At 36.4% G+C, this 26,110-nt stretch overlaps 1 protein-coding gene across 2 annotated transcripts in view; it reads left to right on the forward strand.

The window, feature by feature from the left end:
- The window catches only part of LOC113073994 (NACHT, LRR and PYD domains-containing protein 12-like), a 56,921-nt gene that overhangs the window by 5,905 nt on the left and 24,906 nt on the right, over positions 1 to 26,110 (forward strand). For both annotated transcript variants that reach the window (XM_026246687.1, XM_026246688.1), the window contains exons 2-6: positions 501 to 614; positions 1,314 to 1,427; positions 1,703 to 1,816; positions 13,654 to 15,444; positions 23,482 to 23,655. In XM_026246687.1, coding sequence (XP_026102472.1) covers positions 501 to 614; positions 1,314 to 1,427; positions 1,703 to 1,816; positions 13,654 to 15,444; positions 23,482 to 23,655 — 2,307 coding nt within the window. The remainder of the gene's footprint in view (positions 1 to 500; positions 615 to 1,313; positions 1,428 to 1,702; positions 1,817 to 13,653; positions 15,445 to 23,481; positions 23,656 to 26,110) is intronic.

A 26,110-nucleotide genomic window follows, 5' to 3' on the forward strand; every position in this document is an offset into this window, starting at 1 on the left:
ATGGGAGGCTGATAAACCTGAAGTGAGGCCATGGCATGCAGGGCAGAAGCGGCCTGGTTCGATTTAGTGAACTGGTTCATTCACGAACCCGATGTCACTAAACTGCAGTGTTTTGAAATCTTACAACAGACTGGAAGAGAAGACGATGCTGAATAAAGTCTTAGTTTTTGCTAGTTTTGTACCAAAATGTATTTTCGATGCTTCAACAAATTCTAACTGACCCTCTGATGTCACATGGACTACTTTGATGATGTTTTTCTTACCTTTCTGGACATGGACAGTATACCGTACCCACAGCTTCAATGGAGGGACAGAAAGCTCTCGGACTAAATCTAAAATATCTTAAACTGTGCTCTTAAGATGAACGGAGGTCTTACGGGTTTGGAACGACATGAGGGTGAGTCAATAATGACATAATTTTCATTTTTGGGTGAACTAACCCTTCAAGTCCACCCTGATTACAGCATATGATTTTAATTTTCCTTCATGTTTTATTTCAGTTCAGTCCAGAAGCACAGACCAGAGTCATCTGAACCCAGCTGTGTGTCCATGAAGAGTGACCGGTCAATGGATCCTCCACGTAACTTAAGAGGACACACTGGTCCTAGAATTAGGTAAACACTGTAATATACATTTATGGTTACTTCATAAAGCCTATGTTAAAATTAAATGAATAGTTCTTCCAAAAATAAATATTGTTATTAATTATTCATCCACGAGTTGTTCCAGCCTCTTAAGATTTTAATTCATCCTTAGAACACAGTACGGATATATATTTTGATAGATATTTTAAATGAAATCCGAGAGCTTTCTGTCTCTCCGTTGAAAACCTAATCAACTTTCACTTTGAAGGCCCAGAAATGTAGTGAATACATCATGGAAATAGTCCACGTCACTCCAATGATTCAACTGTAAATTTCTGAAGCAACAATAATTTTTTTGTGACTATTTCCATGATGTTTTCACTACCTTTCTGGGCCTTCTTAGTTAATTAACATATTAATGGAGGGACAGAACACTTGGATTTCATTCAAAATACCTTCCACTGTGTTCGAAGGATGAACAAAAGTCTTTTGTACAACTTGAGGATGAGTAATTAATGACAGAATTTGAATGACTGAACTATCCCTTTAATAGTGATTATTTTATCATGGATGTAGTGAAATGCCCCACAAACCCAAATAAAAACACATGTCCTGCTTTCCAGAGAATGACTTAAGGTTAATCCTTCATTTCGCATAAATATTAAGTTAATTAATAATCATTAATTTTCACAGTGTCTGATTCTGACTTTCCTTCATGTTTTGTTTCAGTTCAGTCCAGCAGCACAGACCAGAGTCATCTGAACCCAGCTGTGTGTCCATGAAGAGCGACCGGTCAATGGATCCTCCACGTAACTTCAGAGGACACACTGGTCATAGGTTTAGGTAAACACTGTAATATACATTTATAGATTCATTGTAAAGTCTGTAGTGAAATACCCTAAGACTCCAGGAATGTTAAATCAAAACCAAATGCAGATGTAACCATTGGTGTGAACTTGTGAAGGGAATAAGTAATACATTGCTGCATTGTCTCATTTCCATTTTCCAAAGAAAACAAATCCTGAAATGTTCAGGTACAAATTTCCTGGTTTCCTGACTTTTGGTGAATCCTTCATTTAGCATACATATTAAGTTAATTAATTTCATGTTTGTTTCAGTTCAGTCCAGAAGCACAGACCAGAGTCATCTGAACCCAGCTGTGTGTCCATGAAGAGCGACCGGTCAATGGATCCTCCACGTAACTTAAGAGGACACACTGGTCGTAGGTTTAGGTAAACACTGTAACATAGGCTACATATTTTTGATTGTACATGTTTATATTACATTATTTATATTACATTATTAATATTACATTTAATATATATATATATATATGCTTTTTTTATGCATTTTAGCAGACGCTTTTATACAAAGCATTGCAAAACATTGCATTCAGGCTAACAAATTTCTCTTATCATGTGTTCCCTGGGATTCGAACCCCAACCATGTGCTTGTTAATCTGTATATATATATACAGATTACATGTAATTTGGATTACGTAATAAGATTCCAAAACTCAAGTACTTGTAATTAGAGTACTTTTTAAAATACTCGTAATCAGACTAGAGTTACTTTTTTATGGATTACATGATTACATTTTATTTACACAATGGTAATAAGTTGGTTACAATTCATTGATTCTCCTAAATTTCATTTTTTTTCCTTCCTTTTTTTCCTTCCTTTTTTGGTCTTTTTTTAATTTATGTTTGCAATGTGTGTATTTTTTTTGTTTTTCATTGATACATTCATATGCACTTCAAGTGTTTTATTAGATTAAATATTTAACCTGGCAGTGATATTGCTGTGAATTTCATGTTTTTCAATATTGCTTTTTGTAGTGTAGCTGTTTTCTAAATTTACTTAATTATAAGTAATTAATTATAAGTTTTATTCAGTGTTACTAGCAAACACTAACAGCAAGGCACATTAGTGTTAGTATTTTGTAAGTATTAACTGTCCACACATTGCATTTGAAAAAGAAGCAATTGTGGCTCTTGTTGGTGAATTAAATATATTTTGTGGAATATATTTTTTCTACGTTTGTCAAAATAGTACAAGATTAGGTTAATTAAATATATGTGCTATCAAATAAGGTTAAGCACAAATGTAATCTAAATGTAATCCAAAAGTAATCAGATTACGTAACCAAAAATGTGTGATCTAAGAGATTATATTACTGACTATATTACTGATTACATGACTTTTTGTCATGTAATCTGTAATCAGTAACTGATTAAATAAAATTAAAATTAAATTAAATTTATCCATTTAGCAGATGCTTTTATCCAAAGCGACTTACAGTGCATTCAGGTTATCAATTTTTACATAGCATGTGTTCCCGGGTAATCGAACCCCCAACCTAGCGCAGTGCTCTACCAATTGAGCTACAGGAACACATATGTATATTACAATTCATAAGTAATCTACCCAGCTCTCTCTCTCTCTCTCTCTCTCTCTCTCTCTCTCTATTTCCTTTTGGTTGAGCACATAGTGTCTGTGTTTATCATGGGCTCTTCTGTTTGTTCTTAGTCTAGTGTCTTGAGCACATCTGCTCATTCACCCTGTCAGTTCAATAGCTCCACATGTGATCTTTGTTAAAATCCTTTTTTATTGCACTTTAAATTGGCCTTGTGTGATTTCTCTTTTATTGGTTTATTTTGCACTCTTGACAGTCATTTCTTTGGTTTTCATGTTTGAGGTACATGGATTTTATATAAAATAATATAAAGGGACGGCTTCCGGCGCTGAATGAAGTGAACGTGTTTTTTATAGCTCCCCACACGCCTGTGACAATTTCTCTCAGTCTACCTTGTAGTCATTTAAAAATCACAAGTTATTAACTTAGTCTGAACCATGCCGACAAAACATAAGAAAATCGAAAAATCGAATAATGAAGAAGAGAGAGATACTGGTAATGTTCATGAAGAGCCACCGGCTAATGCTAATCAAACTAACGCTGACGTTACGGTGCCAACGAACAGACATAATGGAAGCAATTGCGAAATTAAGCGGATCTTTTGACAGAAAGTTTGATGTAATTTCATCAACGTTAGCAGAGCTGAATGCATCTATCGCAAACATTTCTTCCCGAGTGACAGCGACTGAAGAGGCCGCGAAAGCTCATGAAACTCGCATTGAGTCACTGGAGAAACGGTGTGCACACCTGGAGACCGAATGTGGAAAACTTAAGGAAAAAACCTGCGACTTAGAGTCAAGATCTCGGCGACAAAATATTCGAATTGTCGGAATAAAAGAAGGCGCTGAAAGCGATAAACCAACTGAGTTCGTGACAAGTCTTCTGGCGAATGTGCTGGCCGAAGAGAACTTTGACTGTCCAATTCAGATTGACAGGGCGCACCGTTCGCCGCAACCTCTACGAGATGGCCGCTCTCGGGCATTTATTGCCCGAATCCATCACTATCAAGTGAAGGAATTTTACGCCTGGCAAGATCGAAACCCCTGCAATACGATGGAAAGTTGAAACAGAGGCAGAAGTTCGACAACATACGGAAAAAATGCTGGGAGCATGAAGTGAGATGCGGATTTCGTTTTCCTTCCAAGTTAATCGTGACCGTGAGGGATAAAGAAACGAAGACCTTTGATTCACCTGAGGTTGCTGAAGCTTATCTACGGGGTGCGGTGGAGAGCTGGTGAAATGTTGAAATTGCTGCACTTGATAACGGCGTCAGGAAAGACTTGTGTTTATGTGACAAAACTCTTTGATATGTAAAGACTGCAAGATGTCATTTTTATTTGTTTGGTAAGATAAGTGGGGGCTGTACTAACGGAAGAATGTTAGGTGGCATCGATGGTGAGTTTAACGATGCAAATATTATTTTTTCTGGGGTGAGCATCCATAATGTTCCCATGGGATGCAATTTTTTGGGGGAGGGGGGTACAGTGGGGTTGTTCGTTCCTTTTTACAAGGTTTGTAACGTTCAGGTTTATGGGAAGGTTACTTATTTTGAGTTTGAGCTGGCAGGTTTAATGTGCAGATTTTATTTAAAAGAATCAGGCAAAATATATTTTATTTTACATAATGATTAACGGAGTGAAGGTTCGTGGTGGCGGCAAACTAAACTTATTAAGCTGGAACGTACGTGGACTTAACAGTCCAGTCAAAAGAGGAAAGGTCTATGCGCATCTTAAAAAATTAGGAGCGGAAATAGTTTTTCTCCAAGAAACGCATATTAAAACAACAACAAAATTCAGTATTAAAGCCCCTTGGATGTCTCAAGTCTACCAGTCAAATTTCACCAACAAAGCTAGAGGAGTAGCAATTGTTATTAAAAAGTCTGTCCCCTTTGTACACAAGCAAACTATTAAAGATAGGAATGGCAGGTATTTAATTGTGTGTGGGGAGATAAAGTAATTTCCCATTACTTTAGTGAATGTGTATGGTCCTAATTTTGACGATCCTTTATTTTTTGAAAACGTCTTCAAGATTATACCAGACTTTATGCATTCACAAGTCATAATGGCTGGTGATTGAAATTGCGTGTTAAATGCGAGATTAGACACACTTCCCCGGCGAACCGCAATAAGTAAATCTGCTGGTGTACTAAATAATTATATGCGAAAGTTAAATTTGATAGATAGCTGTAGAGTTTTGCATTCCTCTGATCATGATTTTTCATTTTATTCCTCGGTTCATAAAACGTACTCTAGAATTGACTTTTTCCTAATCGATTCCAGATTGTTGCAATATATTGACTCAACTGAATACCATAATAGATTATTATCAGATCATGCTCCTGTTACTCTTAATTTAAATATAAAATTTAGTAGAGGGAATTATTCTTGGAAATTCGATAATATGCAGTGTTAATTTTGACACGAAATTTTAATTTAGTTTTAGTCTTAGTCTTTTGACTATAATTCTTTTTAGTTTTAGTCAAGTTTTAGTCATCTGATTTGTTTTAATTTTAGTCTTATTTTAGTCGACTAAAATTGCTTGGTATTTTAGTCGACTAAAATTGCTTGGTATTTTAGTCGACTAAAATAAGACTAAAATCAATAACAGATTTACTAGACAATTTTTTACAGCTGGTATAGGAAACAAACTTAACCAAAATATATAAAACACAAATTCAACTTTATTTCAACACAACTGTGTCTTTATTTTGATTCAAAAGCTTTTATGCAGCAACAAACACTGTCATGATAATGTAAACAATAACTAGCTGCCAATTGACCATCAATAAAAGAAAAATAACGTTAGGTCCAGGACCTTAAAGCTTACAGCTGAGCTGAACAATAAGTGCATACATTTAAAGTAAACATTTAATAAGTTGGGTGGATAAAAAAAGTAACAAGATTTTATAAGGTATTCATTTGTCTAGCAATATTGTATGTTTTAAATACTACAATATTGCTAGATTTGTATGTATAATGATAGGATGTGAACATTCATGTTTCACATGACTAATATAGAAATATTTGTGATATTGTCAACAAGTAGAACATTATAAAATATACTAAACATTAGTATTAATCAAATGTATTTATCATGATATTACGTATTAGTATTGTGTTCGCATCTATTTTGAAGAAGGGGCTATTTTACAGTACTTTTCAGTTCGTAATATTTAATGCTACAACATCTACGCACTGCACTATTCCAATTTTGCTTAGCTCAATAAACAAAAGAACATCGTTGTGAAATTACATTTGAGAAAATGTCCGGGTGGCTCGTCTGTAAATGTCTTTTCAAATTGGTTGTGTTCTTGCCACGAATGAGCGCTCCGCGTGCTTTACACTTTGTTTTGTTTTGTTCTTCGTCAAACGTGAAGTGAGCTGTGGACATTTTGTCGCTCTTTTAGACAGTAGGGACTTTAAGCAACAGCTGCGAATGGAACGGCTACAGCGACCGGAAGTTTGCCGTCACACCGCTGTAGCCAAGAACGTAAAAGTCACTAAGCAACGGTAAAACAGAACAGCGCAACGCAGCATTAATTCATTTATTGAGATCCAAAAAAATATATAATTTAAAAAAGCAAGAGAAGGATTGCTTTTGGCGTTAAATGACAATCTTTTGTCAGAAGAGGAGTTTTTAATATTGTATGATGTAAATAAGTCTAAAAACATAACATTTATTTACCTAACCTCTCACGTTGTAGCGACTCCGGCAAATCAGCTGTTCTCCCGTAGTAGACCGTTAAATTAGAACGTCACAAAGTAGCAGTTAAATTCGCGCAGGCGCAATACAATGCCAGAATGGCGTTGCCGTTCCACCAGAGGCTGTTGCTTAAAGTCCCTATCACCTCTTCGAATGCCGACTTCCTGGGAGCTCATAAAAACTGAAAACCTTCGCTTCATGTCTCAATAAGTCAGGCTCTGATTGGTTCTATTCTCTCATGCAGTCTGTTCTGTTTTGTCGGTTCTTTTGCTCATTCCTCGCATCTCTCCCGTCTGCTGATTTGATTTTCGTCACAGTCTATTTTCGTCTCGTCCTTTATTCGTTGACGATAATGTCAATCAATTTAGTCATAGTTTTAGTCTCCATCAGTGCCTTCTATTTTAGTTTTCGTTTCGTTTTCGTCGGCAAAAATATATTCGTGACGAAAATAATGACGAAAATATTTAGTCAACGAAATTAACACTGATAATATGCTACTGAACGATGACAAATTTTATGAGTATCTTTCTAACAAGTTTGCACTGTTCTTAGAAAATAATGATAAAGGAGATGTATTGGATTCAGTTCTTTGGGAGACAATGAAGGCAGTTATCAGAGGCGATATTATAGCATATCAAACAGTTAAGAATAGAGAGAACAAAGCCAAATTAAATGAAATTGACATACAAGTTACTAAATTAGAGAGTGAATATAGATCAACAAGTTGTGAGACTACTCTTAAGAAAATTGTCGCACTGAGAAGTGAATACAACTCAATTCTTTCTACGAAAGTATCGAAACAACTTAGGTATATCAGGCAAAGACAGTTTGAAATAGGTGATAAACCTCAAAAATTACTTGCGCGTCAATTAAAGCAATCTCAGGCATCTCGTGCAATACATAAAATAAAATTGAATAATGGAAAAGTAACTGTTGACCCCAAGGAAATTAATCGTTGTTTTGCTGAATTTTATAAAGAAGTCTATGAATCAAAGTGTAAAACAAGCCAAGAGGCAATAGAAGACTTTTTTTCTCAATTGGATCTTCCTATTCTTAGCACTGAAGCAAAACAATCCTTAGATAAAGAAATTACAGAAGAAGAAATAAATGAAGTAATATCTCAGTTACCTAATAATAAATCTGCAGGTCCAGATGGCTTTAGTGCCGAATTCTATAAAAAATTTAGGAGTAGTCTTGTACCTTTAATTCAAAGATTGGTTAAAAGTGCAACAAAACAAAATAAATTCCCACCAACAATGTATGAACGAATATAGTATTAATTCCAAAACCAGGGCGGGACAAGCTGCAAATGTCTTCCTATCGTCCAATTTCTCTAATTTCCACTGAATCTAAGATTATTACCAAAATTCTTGCAAACAGACTGAAAGATTATATCTGCTCTATAATTCATCCAGACCAGACCGGTTTTATGCCAAAGAGACATATATAATTTAATTTGAGACGGCTGTTTAATATAATTTATAACAAGAAAAACATAAAGTAATGTGTTATTTCATTAGATGCTCAACGAGCCTTCGACCAGTTAGAGTGGAAATACATGATTTCAGTTTTAAAGAAATTTGGATTTGGTTCGGAATTTATTAAATGGATTGAAATAATTTATGCACATCCAGTAGCATCTGTTATTACCAACCAAGACATTTCTAGTCCATTTCAGTTGTCTCGAGGTACACGTCAAGGATGCCCCTTGTCTCCTTTCTTGTTTGATATCTCTATGGAACCATTAGCTGCCTGTATCAGATAACATCCTAGCATTACACCAACAGTGACAGAGGGCAGACCCCAATATCTTTCACTGTATGCAGATGATATTCTTCTGTATGTTTCCAACCCTGAAATGTCCATTCCACTACTACTTGAGATAATTGATAAATTTAGCAGTCTTTCTGGATTCAAAATATTTAGCTAGCACCAAATTTAAAATTGCAAATCATTCCTTTAAATATTTGGGTGTAATAATCACCAAAAAACCTGAAATGTTATTTAAATTGAATTATAAAAAGAAAATTGATCAGCTTAAAGATAATATAATGTTTTGGAAGACACTCCCAATGTCCATGGTAGGTAGAATTAACGCTATAAAAATGGTGGTACTTCCAAGATTTGTATATGTATTTCAATCTATTCCTTTCTTTATTCCCCTTAAGTATTTTAAACAGCTAGAATCTATTATAAGCAGCTTCATTTGGGATAACAAGACTGCAAGGATTAACAAGAAACATCTAAACAAATCCAAAGATCAAGGAGGGTTTGGGCTTCCCAATTTTAAATTTTATTATTGGGCAGCTAACTTAAATACTTTAGCATGGTGGAGAAAGATTGGTTCAGTGGAGTTAGGTGACAAGCCAGAATGGTTAGCAATTGAAGAAGCTTCTTGTAATAAGACATCATTAACAGCTCTGCTTAACAGTCCTAACAAAATTGAACTCAAAAATATCAATGGTAACATAATTATTTCAAATCTAATTAAAATATGGAAACAAATCAAGGTATATTTGAAAATTCCAGACTTGTATCTGGATACCCCAATCTGTAATAATCATGCTTTCCCTCCAGGATTACATGATAAGACCTTTTTTCAATGGAAACATATGGGTATAGTAACAATACAAGATCTTTATAGGGAAGGTACATTTAGTTCTTTTGAAAAACTAAAACAATTTTATGATCTTGTTCCCGCTCATTTTTTTCGTTACTTGCAAGTCAGAGACTTCGTTAGGAAGCATATTTCAGACTTTGAAACTCTGAATTTAAATCCAACTTTAGAGAATATTGCTAGTATACACCCTGGTGCGAGAGGTACCGTGTCAAACTTTTATAGATTATTGGTAGAAAAGGTGGACAATAACACTCACAAAATAAAACATGATTGGGAAGAAGAAATGGGTTTTAATATTCATGTTGACATGTGGAATGAGTGTTTAAGAAATATACATACCTGTTCTGTAAATGCTAGACATAATCTGATTCAATTCAAGATAATTCATAGGCTTCATTATTCTAAATCAAAGCTTCATAAAATTTATCCCACTATCTCTCTACTCTGTAATAAATGTAAAACATTAGAAGGTACCTTGTTTCATTCTTTATGGTCATGTATTAAGATTCAGCCATTTTGGAAATGTATATTTAAATTTCTGTCTGAAGTATATTCTGTCGACTTGGAACCTGAGCCCTGTATTGGACTTCTAGGTGCAGAGAATGCCTTTTGTAGTAAATATCAAACACAGGCCATTTCGCTTTGCATGCTGCTTGCTAAAAAGCTAATCTTACAGATGTGGAAATCAGATTCTGTTCCTACGTTTGAGATGTGGGCAAGGGAACTAGGAAATGTGTTACATCTGGAAGAATTTAGATTTATATTAAAAGATAAATTATACATTTTTATCAAGATCTGGAAACCAGTAAAACTGTTCTTACATGCAGTTTGATAGCTGTTGTCGTCCATCAAGACAAGAGTTTATATACTAACACTCTATTGCTCATGTGAAACATTCTTGATTGTAAAGCACTTTAAGTAACCTTTCTTGTTTTTGTTTTTTTGGGGGGTGGGGGGGGGTGTTTTAATATAAGTTTTAAATTTCTTGGCTTCAAAGTTATTTATAGTATACAGCTAAGAGTGTTTGTTGTTGCATTATTCTTGTATAGTAGCTACCCGGTGACATTGTATATGTGTTGTTTCAAGAAATTGAATAAAGAGATGAGAAAAAAAAAAAAAATAATAATATAAAATCAATACAGCTCAAATTATTGTAAATGCAAACGAGGAATACTCTGTATTTCACTCTCCTACAGATTTAAAAGTCTCACAATCCATTACTCCCTAGCACAAAATCCCACACTGAATGTTTTAATTAGCTTTACTGCAAATGCTCTTATAAAAAAAAAAATTCTTATACTGCAAAAACCCTTTTATCTCCTCTATCACACTCTACTCTTGAGATCTACACATACAAAAAACTGCTAATTATATTCTAATAAAACAAATGCCAAGTTCTGTCATAAAACTCAAGATGGTGCAGATTGATGGGTTGTTAATGTAAACTAATGATATTCACAGTGTTAAACTTCTTGGCACAATCTGATTGGTTCATGTTGCATACACAGCCAATGAGCTTGCTGCTTTACATTTAAATGGCTGGTTAGCATTCAGTAAAGCATTTTGCAGTGTGCTTTCAGAGTTACTCTAAAAACCTTACTCTAAGTTCCCCAGCTCCACCTTGATAGATCTGCTAAGAGTTATTAGGGGCCAAGCACCGAAGGTGTTTAGGCACCTATTGTATCTGTTAGGATTCTTATAATTCTTCCTCTTCCGCCGCAAGTCTATGGCAGCCCATAGAACCACTTGCAGGAAAGTTGTATAATTTGGCACACTGATAGAGGACAGTCCCAACATTAACTATAGCAAGTTTGAAGTCTCTATCTCCAACTCTCTAGCGCCACCACTTGTAGAAATTTTACAAAATTTTATGCTAATAACTTTTGAACCGTAAGCCAAAAAAATGGAAATTCTTTTTTTCTCTGAATTCTTGGCTCAGATCATCTTCAGACAATGGTGGCAAAAATTGATGGAATTCAAGTTGATTCGTCGAACGGTTCTTGAATGACACGTGAACAATTTGTATGAAAAGCACGCAAAAGTGCATGTGAGGCTATTTCTTGGCAATGGTTTGGCATATTGAGTCCAAACTTGGTGTGTGTCATAATAACCATGACCTGCAACTACCCAGTGCAGCGCAAGATCTGAAAAAAGCACATTTTTGCTTATAACTTCTGAATTGTTTGGCCAAAAAAAATAAATAAATAAATAAATAAAAAAAATAATAAATCACACAACTGGTCTCTTTAGAATCAGTGAGTCATGTCGAGTCGAATGATATCCAAGTTTCCCGCGTCAGCCATTTTAGGCATCGGCCATTTTGAATTATGTTTTCAAATGCTCTATTTTTAACGCATTATCGTATCATTATGAAAATAATTACAAAATCTTCGGCTCCATGCCCTGAAGGTACTCAATATGATTTGTGGTTCAAAAGTTGTAATGAAATATATATACAAAAAATGCTAATAACTTTTGAATAAATTAGACTATTGAAATGAAAATAGTCTCCCTATATTCTCTGGGTCATGCTGAGAGCATTGATACCAATTATGGCCAAATTGGCCATACTTCCTGTCCGCCATTTTGATTAATGTTGAAAATCTACTTTTTCGAACTACTCCTAGACTGTTAGTCCAATTTTCACCAAATTTGACGTGGATCATCTTCAAAATTCTGGGCAAAATTTATGGATTTTGTGTCGATATACTAAACGGTTCTCATTTAGCGCATCAACAAATTTGCTGGAAGGATGCCAAAATGCATTTGAGGCTGTATCTCAGCAAAGCTTTGACATTTGCACCAAACTTTGTATGTGTCATTGTCACACTGACCATGACACATCAATTTTGTAACAACGCCACCTATTGGTCAAGAGTAATAAACCAATCATTAACCATCAATAATTACACTTATAAAAATGCGAATAGCTTTTTATTGCATTAGCCTAACTCCTCAAACTCCTCTTTAACCATTGGTCCGATTTTCACCAAATTTGAATGAGATGATCTTCAGTCTGTGCTGACAAAAATTTATGGATTTCGTGTCGATCGACAAAACCGTTGTCGCATACCACAGCGACGAATTTGAGGCATGATGCCAAAATGACCCTCAAGGCTGTAGCTTTGCAATGCTTTGGCATATTGACACCAAACATTGTGTGTGCTTTTGTTACCTCACACAGAATACACCAAAATTATTACAGCGCCACCTTTTGGTCAAAAGTGGTAAGCCATTTAATCATATTACTTGTGGTTGTATTCATGATTTTTCAGCCATTTAAATTACAATCATCCTAAAATTGCTGTAATTGCTCATTGTTGCATTTGGTGTGATACTCCATGCCATGCTTAGCTCCTCAATTTGCCGGTGGACTGCTTGGGCCCGCAATTGCTGCTTGCAGCTAGATTTATATATAATACTTGTGTATGCTACAGTGTGTCTTAAATACTCAAAGCAGCGTATTGGCGTATGTATTGGCAGTAGCAAGTTCATGTACAACAGTATAGCAGCGTAGCTAATTAATTCGGTCAAACCCAAATACATAACTTGGTCATATCGATTACCAAGATAAAATCTGAGAGTTACATACATTTTACAGCCAAAAAAGTTACTGCAAATAAAGTAATTTAAATTTGTCAAATTTAGTTAACAGACTAAAATCAGCACTTGTAAATTTTAACAATGTAACTTGTAATTTTTTAGAGTCTCCTAGGATAGAAGAAATGGATGGATATTCTGAAGCACATTTATGACTGTTCTTCAGCTGGAAAGTCTGTATTTCACTTACAGACCTTTCTTTGTTTCTCTAATTTCATAATTTCTTTAATGTGTTAAAGCACGTTTACACCAAGGACATTCTCAATATTAAGGAATAGCAGAGTCCACACCACAACTATAACGATAAAGACACAGAGAAACGATATCATTGGAATCACTTTCAGAACAATTTATTTTCTGATGACCAATAAAAAACATTGACAGGCAATCAGAATCAATCCTTCTCTAATGAGCTCGAGAATTTAAAGTGGAAGATGCACTTAGAAAAAACACAGTATCGTTCGCTGGTGTGGATGCTAATATTATAGTTATCGTTCTCAGTGTGAACGGACCTTTAAACCTTTAAATAATAAAGACATGCTGATATTATGAAAGTATTGTAATATACAATGACATCCTCATAACACATCACCATACTAAACAGTCTAGACTAAACTAAAGGAAGATCTCAAACAGATTGTTATCAAAAATACTACATGAAGTATGCATATATTATGAGGTACCTATACAAAGTCTAATAATTTGTTATTTGTAATTTGTTTATCTTACAGGCATATTATTCACCTCAAGTTATTCAGATCAAATGTGAGGAAGAAGTTTGAGTGTCTGTGTGAGGGAACAGTGAGGCAGGGAATCCCAACACTGCTGAATGAGATCTACACAGAGCTGTACATCACAGAGAGTGAGAGCGGAGAGATCAATAATGAGCATGAGGTGAGAAAGATTGAGACACAGTCCAGGAGAGCAGCAAGAGAGGACACAGCCATCAAATGCAGAGACATCTTCAGACCTTTACCTGGACGAGACAAACCCATCAGAACTGTGCTGACAAAGGGAGTCGCTGGCATTGGAAAAACAGTCTCTGTGCAGAAGTTCATCCTGGACTGGGCTGAAGGGAAAGAGAATCAGGACGTCCAGCTCATATTTCCACTTCCTTTCAGAGAGCTCAATCTGATGAAGGACAAAACACTCAGTCTTTTGGATCTGTTGCATATTTTCTTTCCTGAAACCAAAGAAATGAAACCATTCAGTGGTGAATATAAAGTCATCTTTGTTTTTGATGGTCTGGACGAGTGTCGTCTGTGTCTGGATTTTCAGAGCAGTGTGAGGTTGTGTGATCTAAGGGAATCAGCTTCAGTGGACGTGCTGCTGATGAACCTGATTGTGGGGAATCTGCTCCCCTCTGCTCTCATCTGGATCACCTCCAGACCAGCAGCAGCTGATCTCATCCCCTCTGAGTGTGTCCATCGAGTGACCGAGGTACGAGGCTTCAGTGATCCACAGAAGGAGGAATACTTCTGGAAGAGAATCAGTGATCAGGGTCTGGCCGAGAGGATCATCTCACACCTGAAGTCATCAAGGAGCCTCTTCATCATGTGCCACATCCCTGTCTTCTGCTGGATCTCAGCCACTGTTTTAGAGAAGATGATGAGTGAAGCAGAGACTGGAGAAATTCCCAAGACTCTCACTCAGATGTACACACACTTCCTGATCATTCAGACCAACATCAAACATGAGAAGGACTATGAGAAGAAAGTCAAAGATGAAGACATGATCCTCAAACTGGGGAAACTGTCTTTCCAGCAGCTTGTGAAAGGTAACCTGATCTTCTATGAGGAAGACCTGAGAGAGTGTGGCATTGATGAGACTGAAGCATCAATGTACTCAGGATTGTGCACTCAGATCTTCAGAGTGGAGTTGGGCTTGTATCAGGGGAAAGTCTTCTGCTTTGTTCATCTGAGCATTCAGGAGCATCTCGCAGCTCTTTATGTGCTGCTTTCGTTCCTGCTGGACAAGAGGGACGAGCTCAATGACAACTTCAGCTCAAAACGTCATCATGATTTCACATGTCAAACAATATCTGACCTGCATCAGAGAGCCGTGGACAAGGCTTTACAGAGTAAGAACGGACATCTGGACCTTTTCCTCCGATTTCTTCTGGGTCTCTCGCTGGAGTCCAGTCAGACGCTTCTGAAAGGTCTTCTGACACGCATTGTAAACATCCCGTTCAGTGAGGAGAAAACAGTTGAATACATTAAAATAAGAATAAGACTGAATCCCTCACCAGAGAAATCCATCAATCTGTTCCACTGTTTAAATGAACTCGGTGACCAGTCTCTCGTCAGTGAAGTCCAGAAGTATCTCACATCTGGAGATCTGTCAGGAGCCAAACTGTCCTCGACACAGTGGTCAGCGGTTTTCTTTGTTTTGTTGACCTCAGAACAGTTGGATCAATTTGATTTGAGTAAATACATAAGCAGAGAGCAAAACCAAAACCACATGACACCTGATCAACTTCTTATGAAGCTCTTGCCTGTCGTTGAAGCCTCCAGAACAGCAGAGTGAGTAGCACTGAGTGTAATCTTCAGATGTGTGTGTGTGTGTGTGTGTGTTGAAATGATGTTTTTTTTTTTCTCTATTGTCAATGGTAGTATCAATTTGAATCGTCTAAGCGCCAAAGGCGCAAAATTGCGACAAGACGTCATACTTAATAAAATAGACTGTAGTCCCTAATATGGTGTAATGTGTCAATTGTATTCCAAGCAAGAACAAACAAGTGATAATTTTGTCCCTTAGCCCAGCGGAGATGGTGGCAGGGGTGAATGTGTTCATATAGTCTCCAGAGTAGAGCTGTTTCTGATCACACAGGCTCTAAGAGCCCCCAGCAGACAGTACAGGTGCAGTCAGTGTGGAGCAGGTCTGTGTGCTGTGCAATGAGAGGTAACATTAGGCCTGTCACGATAACAAATTTTGCTGGACGATAAATTGTCCAAGAAATTATCGCGATAAACAATAATATTGTAGTTCTAAGACCAATTTCAACTAATATAATGATAATGGCATACAAACGCAGGTACACCTTTTCCAAGATCAATAAACATTTATTTTATGGCAGTTTCAGAGCAAGAAATGCCAACATGTTGACTTTGTGTGGCTTAAAATGAATTAGTTTTGTATGTTATATTACTGTATGCGTATATGCCAGTTAGGGATGCTCATAATGACCGTTTAACCGTTAACCGAAAGTAAACATTTTGACTGATGAAGGAGCTCGATGAAGGGGCCGTTCACATATCTCATCTTTTTTTGTGGTCAAGTTCGTCATTTCAAATGCGGTATGCATGCTCATAATGGAAGAGACGCGCTTGTTTTTTTCCAGGTGCGGCCGCACCACATCTAGTTAAAAACATCTCAGCTGTTCAGAATGATGCAAGCGCACCAGGCCATGTGACAAGAGCCAACTTAATCAGCTTCCTTTGGGGGAATATTTTTTTTTTAAATGGGCTGCACTAGGGCTGTGAATCTTGGGCAAGGCAGCGATTCGATTCGATTACGATTCATAGGTTTTTGTTTCGATTCAAGAACGATTTTTGCAAATTTAGAACGATTCAGTTCGATTCGATTCACAATTAAATTCGATTAGATTATAACGATTTGATTCTGCATTCTTTAAGTGCATTCACGGGATTATTTAAATGCTTCTACTAAATTTTTTAAATGCTTAGTCAGGGGGCAAATTACAGTAGCATTTATGGTTAGAGAACCATAGGTTAGAACAAAAAAAAAAAAAACTTTTGTCCATTGTTAAATGCTAGTTTAATGATGCGACATGGCATACGTAAAAAAAGTATGTAAGCCAAGTTTTAAAAAAAAAAGAGCTTAAAGAGTATTATGTAGAAGCTAACATTTTGTCACACCAGGGGCGTAGCCATAATTTCAGAAGTGACAGAAATGTCAAATACAATCATTTTATGTATGTAGCCTATATAATAATAATAATAATAATAATAATAATAATAATAATAAAACTTTAATAATAAATAAGAAACTTTATAGTTTCTGTACTAAATGTCAATTAGCACTGCATCATTCATACATTTTTTGTGTTTTTTTTTTAGTTTTATCAGTTCATTCTGCTTTTATTCAGTTTAGCTGCAGATATAGCCTGGCACATCTATGAGAGCGAGATCGCTTCTCTTTCAGTGTGAAAACGTCTTCATCTCTATTTAACTTTTCCTCTCCATCAGCGAATGATTCTGAGAGAAAATGCACCAGATGTCTGTTTGCTAATGAAACAAACGCTACTTTCATGCATCTGATTATCAGATAAATCTCATGCTCTTATTTCAAGGTCATTGTTAATGCTGTGGTTAATTTTAAAAGTTTCCTTCGTTCATCTGCATTGTTTAAAAACATTTATCATTCAATGGATCTGAGCATATTATTTAGACACTTACATTTATGCTCTATCCATGCAATAAATACAGCTGTCTACGGCTCTGGTAACTCTGTCGGTAAGATGCAGAGAGCCATTGACAAACTACAGAAAAGTACAACTACTTCACGTTAGCATTACTGGCCACGAGTCCTATAGATCACACGTCAGCTGCGTTAGAGACGAACGGAGCGCGAGCGCAATCCTGTCACAGTCTCAGGCGGTAAACGGTGGAGCGCGTGAAGGACAGATGAGAGGCACGATTCACGAACACTCTTCAAGGTCTCCATTAATTCATGCGTGTAGTAATTGAATGTGTATACGCTTTGAAAGCATTGAATCGCTATAGAAAAATCGCGATTCATTCGATTCTTAGCATTTTGAATTCGATTCTTAGCATTCGATTACTGTCCTAGATCGGCGATTCACGATTAAAAAAATCATGTTTCAAGATCGATGCATATGAATCGACAGGGTTTATAATCGATGCATCGAGAAAACGAGTGAATCGTTACACCCCTAGGCTGCACCAAAACACTGCAGAGATTTTTTTTACTTTTCTTCGTAAATAGATCTAGTACCAGAGTTACAGCAAGTATTTTTCGGTGGTCGAAATTCATTACTGAATGTCCTTATTGTTACTGATATCGCAGCTAATGGATGCTCAGCAATGACAGACGCCTCAGGGGCGCAACTGAACACGTGCTTTGGAATGGAGAAAACGACGCACGCGTGTTTGCGTATGGCGCTCCGATGAGATCTTTAATATGACGTTGTAACATGCACTCGTCTCACTGAACGTCTCACTGACGTCTTGATTTTTTTGCTATTAAATCCATTCATTTTAAGACGCAGACGAGGCGTAAACGTCACGCAGACGTCACGTAAATCACGTGTGGCAGTGAAGTGTCGAGTCAGACGTTCACGCGTGATTCACGTGTAGCAGTGAAGTTATTTATTTATTTTTCCCTAACACGGATCAGAACACGGTCCTCACACGGCTCATTGCTGTGTGTGAGGCAATGCACAATTTACTTGCACTTCATTCACTGCTCTCAATGGACGTGGCATCTCCGTCTGCAATATAACGTGATGTCTGCATCTGACTTTTTTTTTTTGAGTCTTTTTCCCGGCCAATTCAATGTACATGAATTATTCCGTTTATTTTTATGAAATCCTTTTTGAAATTACTTTTTAGGGTTATTTTGTTTTTATCTTTTTACATTTTTAATGTAGCCTACAGCACTTGATCGTCTTGATGGCCAACCCATCGATCGCAATCGGCTGCTAGATCTGAGACTGTTGCTGTAAAATAATAAAGGCTGTAAAATACATTATGTCTGATAAATGTTCAGTTTTTCAAGCACCTCTCTTCTTATTTTACATTTAAAATCTAAATTAGGATTATAATATAATTTTATTATTCAATATTTTTTTTCCTTTTTTTTATGTAAACTTTTATTCAGCAATAATGTTAAATTATAAAGATTTCTATATTTTGAATAATAATCTGCCAGGATACACGAATCAATCCTGTAAAAATATCATAGAAGAATATTAAGCAGCCCAATTGTTTCCGACATTGAAAATACATTGAAGGACCATGTTTCAAAGAAGACTGGAGTAAAGATGGTGAGAATAGGCTGATATTTATTTATTTAATTGTCGTGTCCTTGATCGTTATCGTTGAGAAAACCTAAGATAAGCTTATTTTAAGCTTGATGATCAGTGAATTGATATGCTTCACATTCTGCGTAGTCAGTTCACAGCAGTGATGGAAATTAATATTTTCCAACAAAGGTTATTTTCACCCTTAAAGGGCATTTTATATTTTTTCCTAGAAGAGTTCATTATATTTAGCGTCAAATTCTTAAATTCAATCAATAAAGTGTCTGCAAAATATATATAAATTATACGAATTATATGAAATTTAGGGTTGTTACCAAACCAATAAAAATCATTATAAACAAAATTTATCTTTGCAATGCAGAGGAAACACGCAGCATCTGAAGAGGCATTTAGATGCATTTACACACTGTTTAATGCAGGACATGAATCCTTTAACCTGCAGTTACAAATGCAGAAATAATGTTTCATATTTTAATCCTAAAACGTTGACTAGCTTACTGATATTTACAATTATAAAGAAAAAGAAAAATGGAAAGGTACTTTAAATGTGAATTGAAAACCGCTAGTAGGTGGCAGAATTACACTATTACAGTTTTTTTCTGAGTGCTTAGGCATATTTTTTGTAACTACTGGCTATTTTTGCAAAACTCTAAACACAAATAAGAAAACCTTTCACCCAATTATCAAAACATTGACAGCTAGAGTAATTCTTCACACCTTCGTAAAAATGTTGTTTTCTTATCAAACAGTAAACACAAGCCATCATCTACTAAGCACACAATGTTCCAACTACACACTGATGGTACGAATACAAAACACATCTGGCTTTTGCTTTCTCTGTGTACAGATGTCAATTTGAGGTCATACTTTTGTCATAGTGTCATGTAAACATACAAGGATCCAAACTTTAAGTATTGGTGTTTATTCACACTCATCAAAACCAAGACAAAGTCAGAGCACAAAAAAAAAAGAAAAAAAAAAAAGAAAGACAATCATCCTACATCATGTCGTCTTTCTGGGACCGGCCACAAAATTTGGTCCACATCGCATGCGATATCCTCCAGTCCAAGGCACCAGAGAAAATATCTCCTTGAATGCCGTATCCAGGCCTGACATGATGCCTGGTCAATATCTCCACACGCCTTCTGCATTGCCTGCAAAAGGGCTACCTGTTGATGAGGATGACGGTCGTACACTTTCCAGCGCCAGGCAGAGTAGAACTCCTCGATGGGATTTAAGAATGGAGAGTCTGGAGGTTGAGTGCCATGAAGGATGGGTGGTCTGTAAACCAGTTGCGGACCAAAGCAGCCCTATGGAAACTAACATTGTCCCATATGATGACATATCGGGTATGCTCTGGTCTCTCAACAGTGAGCATGTCATGTAAGGTGTCCAGGAATGCAATAATGTGTGCAGTGTTCTATGGGCCTATGGTTGCATGATGGTGAACAACACCATTTTGGCTTATAGCTGCACACATGGTTATGTTACTACCACGTTGTCCTGGGACATTGATGATGGCACTGTGTCCAGTAATGTTCCTGCCACGTCTCCTGGTTTTACTGAGGTTAAAACCGGCTTCTTCTACAAAAAGTAGCTCATGTCCCATGGCATCTGCTTCTAGTTCCATCACTCTCTGGACAAGACAAAACAAATGCAACACATCAGGCCCATGCACAGCACTACAGTATGCACTTCCAAATTCAGAACCAATGACACTATAGCTTATCTGCACATAGTCATATCGCAGTTGCTTTACACGTTCTGTGTTTCTCTCAAAAGGAACTGTAAATTTGCTTCATTCTTATTCTGTGGCACACAAGTACACGACTTAGTGCAGAAATGCTTACACTGTGTATATTTTGAAAGATGGTGTCATTATCAATTATGCGCTGCTTTATTTCGCGCAGTCTTATTGCATTATTGGCAATCACCATGTTCCTTATATGGGTCTCTTGCTCTGAAGTGAACATTCTTCCTCTGCCCCCAACATCTGGATGTGTAGCAATTCTGTAAAGTAACAATTTCAGTATTATTGCATGTATAGTACTGTTGTGTTTCTTATTACAGTATGGCAGTGCTACAAAGTACTTACCGATTCTCATTTCGAAATGTCCTAATGATGCTTTCCACAGTGTAGCGGCTCAAATTAGGCTGAACCCGTTGGCCAGCTTCCCTCAGGGTCATCACATGGTTGATGACATGGTCCACTATTGTAGCTCTGATGTCATCAGTTATTCTATTTCTTACTCTTCTTACCCTTTCTCTTTCCCCTCCTCATCCTCTTCTTGCTCCTCCTTGTCCTCTTCCTCTAACCCTGTCGCTTCTTCACCTCCACGTCCTCTCCCTCTGCCTCCTCTGATTCTCACTCTTCTCACTCTTACTGCTCCTTCCATTGTACTCCACACAGACAGCTTACCTGTGGCTTATTTATAGTGCTTAGGCTGATTGCAAAGTGAACTTATCTAAAACAGTTTTCACATGTAAAAGTGTGCCAGACAGTTGGCAAAATAGTGTTAATGATAGCCAGTGTGTTGTGCAGTGAATTGTGCCTACAGTTTTGCAAAGTGTGTTACAAAATTGCAATCTGAGTTGAAAGCAGTGTTTGTGCTTTTAGTTTTGCAAACTCAGTGAGTGGTTTTGCTATACGTATTAATAGTTTTAGGAATTGTGATACAAGAATCACGATTAGCACTTAAGCATTCAGAAAAACTGTAATAAGTGAGTTATTGATCATTTAAACGGTTGATTAATTCAGGAATGAAACACTGTCATGATGCTCAGAGACACAAAACAGCACCGTGCCTCTGTTTGGAATGAGCTATATTTATTGGTGAAATAGAGCAAAAATAAAATGAAGTACTATAGTTGTGCAAATACAATGCTGTATCGCTTGCAAAGCAAACATCCACAAGCAAATGAAAGGCGCTTCCCAAAGCTGGTCACTCTAGCGAGACTTTCTCTCTTTATTCCCGGGACATCTGTGCTATCGGAGAGGGTGTTTTCTGCCGTGGGATGTCCACAGGCTGAGCTCCGGACTAACCCCACATCACATCATGCTACATTATTTAAATAAAAATTTAAATTTATCACGGCCAAAAATATTATCAAGCTCATTTTTTTAATCATGCGATTAATTGATTTCTCGACTATCGCAACAGCCCTAGGTATTATACTCTCAATGACTAAACTGTCACCTAGATACCTGGTTGGGCAGATAGCTGGTCAGCTGATCAAAAAAATAGGCACATGCATTTTGACATGTCATGGTAATGTAATAATAATTTACAACTTTTTTCTGTTTTCCAGTTTGTTTGTTTGATTGTTTTTTTTTTCATTATTTCCTGATCATTTTTAAATGAGAATAAAAAGACAAAAAGAAAAGTTTCAAAAGTTTCGAAAAAGTTCAAACATCCATTGAATATCTATTATTTCCTGAATATTACCAATGAACTGATTAAAAGGTAGTCTACTCTTCACATGCATTTTACAACTATATAGTATAGTAATATAGTAATAATGTAACCATCAGTCCACTGAAAGCGAGCGTTGAAGAACCCAAGTGCAGTTTATTTACAGTTAAAACCAAAACATCCAAACATAATCCAAACCAGAAACAAAGACTTGACTTGAACAGACTTGACTCACTGACAGCAGGTTACATATGTTAATAGACAACAAGGCACATGGACAAAAACCTGACTACTTATAGCAAACAAAGAAGGACACATGACATGAACAAACCAATGGGGAACCAGGCAAATGACTAAAAAAAACAATGAAGTAACAGAACTGATAAATCACATGACAAGACAATAACCAATGAGAACATGACACATACACAAGACAGAGATACAAGAGGGCAAGGGAAGCATGACACAAATGGGATGAAACAAACTACAAAGTAAGAGACATGAAAACGGTGAACAAGAATCAAAAGCCAAAACAAACATTACAAATCATTTAGGACTTTCTACTTTTGTATTGTTGGCTTCCTCTTTTCTGATCATTTGGAATGAGGATAAGAAGACAAAAAGTTCAGTGCAACATCAATTCAATACTATTTCCTGAATATTATGAAATTTGAGATGCCACCCTCTGATGACATCATAATATGCTAATTAGATTAGTATATTTAAACCCCACATAAACCTTTCGGTCATGCCCAACATTATTTTAATTCACAGTAGATCTCTATCTTTAAGCCCTTTCAAGCCACAAGCGTTTGAAATCTTGATGTCAAAATCCTAATGGGTTAACAGATTAGACACTGTGTGGGTGTCTCTTCTCATATTAACAATGAATTTGAGATTGAGGTGTTAATTTCAAGCATTGGGTTTTGAATGTCTGTCACTTTTGTTTTCTGAGAATGTCTGTGAAACCTCATCTATTGCTCTTCCATTGAGAATATCTCTAATCTTCTGATATAGTGAACTTTGCCTGTGTGTTAGTCTGTAAAATGATGTATTTGTGAATTTGTTGTGTTGTTAAACTTTATATAACCTGAGAGAATGAAAAGTGTGTTGTTCTGCAGGTTGAGATATTGTGGGGTCACAGATGAAGGTTGTTCTGCTCTGAGTTCAGCTCTGAGATCAAACTCCTCACAGCTGAGAAAACTGAATCTAACTAGGAATAATGTAGGAGATACAGGAGTGAAGATGATCTGTGATGCACTGAAGGATCCTCACTGTAAACTGGAGAAACTGAGGTAAGATCATACATTAATCTCAACTGGAACAATTATATATATATATAGGTTCTATAATATTAGGTTCTGTCATCAAGTAATTTACATTAAAGGGACACTTCGCCCAAAATATCTAAATTATCTTATTTAATAACTCTCATGTCATAACAGATCTATATAAATTAATTCCATCATGTTTAAAAAAATTACAAATCCATCTATCTCAGTCCATTTAATGCAACTGGATGGTAAACTCAGAGTTTATGCTTCAAAAACCATCTAAAAAGCAACACAACTATAATCCACAAAGACCCCAGTTCATAAATCAGTGTCTTCTGAAGCCAAAAAAAATATTTTACTAGACCTCAAACTCTACTAAGGCACAGGCCCCCATTACTTTTCTATTTTTTTTTTCCTTTTCAAAGCCTGCTGTGTGTAAGAAGTGTGCAACACAAAGCACTGCACAAACTTGTGTTGCTTAAACCAATATTCCTACATTGAAACAATTGTAACGGAAACAGGTAAATTTAGCTAAAAGGGAATCATTTAAGATTTTAAAGGGAATTTGAACAGAATAACTGTTTCACGGCTGATCACTGAGATGGCCAGCGATTCATTGAATAAGCCGTATACCATAAAATTTGCACTGGATATTAATATCCAAGGTATAGTGAAAACTAGAGTTGTTCCGATTCCGATACTAGTATCAGAAATATCTTCGATACCACAACAAATTCTGGCATCGGCATCAGCGAGTACATGAACCCATATACCGATACGATACCATTTTCTTAAACAAGACCTAGTTATGACCGCTAGCTTTGCCTAACCGCTGCACGGTTCTTCTTCGCTGCTCAGAATGCATTGAAAACACAGGAAGTTGTGCTGTGTTGTCACAAGCAACCCGTTTAGAGCAGCGAAGAAGAAATGAAAACGTGTTAGCAGCACTGATCTATATATAACTGGATCGCTCATCGCATTCTAAACTGCCAACAGACCGTGAAGCCGCTTCTATATTATAGATCAGTGGTTAGCAGTATGTCTCTGTAGTACCGGTAGTTACAGACTCCTGAGTATATTCAGTACCCACAGCTGCGTTCAATCGCTTCCGTGTTAGTCTAAGCGCAGGGCTCCAGACTGTAGCCGAATATATACTAGTGTCTGTGAATATTAAACTGCAAAATACTATTTAAATATGACTAATATAATTCTACATCTCTGTGGGTGACGGGCACAGATGCACCGGAGCTCGCTATTTTGTAGTCTGCCCACAGAGCAAAATTACGTCCAGTGGACGTCTTTTTATGTCTTTGCTGATGAGGAGCCAGAATGAAAGTTTTTATGACGTATTTTTTGATGTCTTCTGTACGTCCGATTTAGACGTTCAGAAAACCTCTTTACAAGGTTAAAAACTAGCTCAAAAGTGGTCAGTAGAAATATTTTCAACATCATTTAAGGTTCATTTAGGCATAACTTATACTGTTTATGGACCAAATCAACACTCTCAGGATGCATTAGATTTAGAGTCATGCCCTAAAATTAAGAAAATAAAAATAATCTTTATGAAATAATGAAATAACTGACGATTGAGCATGTGGTAAAATCAACTGCAAATCAAAGACATTACATCTCTGAAAATATCAGCAGAGGAGGATCAAACATATCCACAAACATGGAATCAGATTGATTTATTTCTGTCAGACATCTAGAGAAGCTCTTATTGAAAATTAACAGAGGTTCAAATGTTGATATTTGATTCATTTGAAGTCACCATTGTGGTGGACAGTGTTTGGTTTAGTTGGGATCTTGGTCCAGTTCTTCAATTAGCCTGTCTCTGACTGCTGTAACTGTGTTTTTGTGAAACACTGCAGTAAAGAGAAACAAAATTAAGAGAGCTCAGGTAGTATCAGTTCTTTGTTGATGATGAAAAAGTCATCACATATTAAGTATCTAAGGTTATGAAGTTAGCTTTATTTATATTTTCATTTATAAACCCCTAGCCTTTTAAATCTACAGTACAGAGACCAAGAGCAAAATACTTGCTTTATTTGAAGATGGACAAAATGCATGCAATTTAAATATTTTGAGTGAGAGTGTCATGTACTCAAACACAGACATCAAGATTCCGACTATGCATCACAACAACGGTGACAATCAAAACCACTTCATAGCACAAACTCATCCTTATTTTCCAAACTTTTTTGTTTCGATTGTCACCATTGATGTGATGCATATCCAAAATGTAGCATTTTGTATTATTTTTTTCTACAAGATTTCTATCCAAGAAAATAAATATAGTTGTGACAAAACACTAATATCTTATTTTGCTATAATTTTTCCAGCATTAAGAGCAAGATGCTAGCACTTGAGCTCAATGCTCTCTGCCACAAGAGGAATGCTTTATGACACAGTTACAACACCAGAGACAAGCTAACACAAGAAGTAGTTGGACCACAAGATCCCAACTAAACCAAAC

The sequence above is a fragment of the Carassius auratus genome, unplaced genomic scaffold, assembly GCF_003368295.1.
Source record: "Carassius auratus strain Wakin unplaced genomic scaffold, ASM336829v1 scaf_tig00013464, whole genome shotgun sequence".
Lineage (NCBI taxonomy): Eukaryota > Metazoa > Chordata > Actinopteri > Cypriniformes > Cyprinidae > Carassius > Carassius auratus.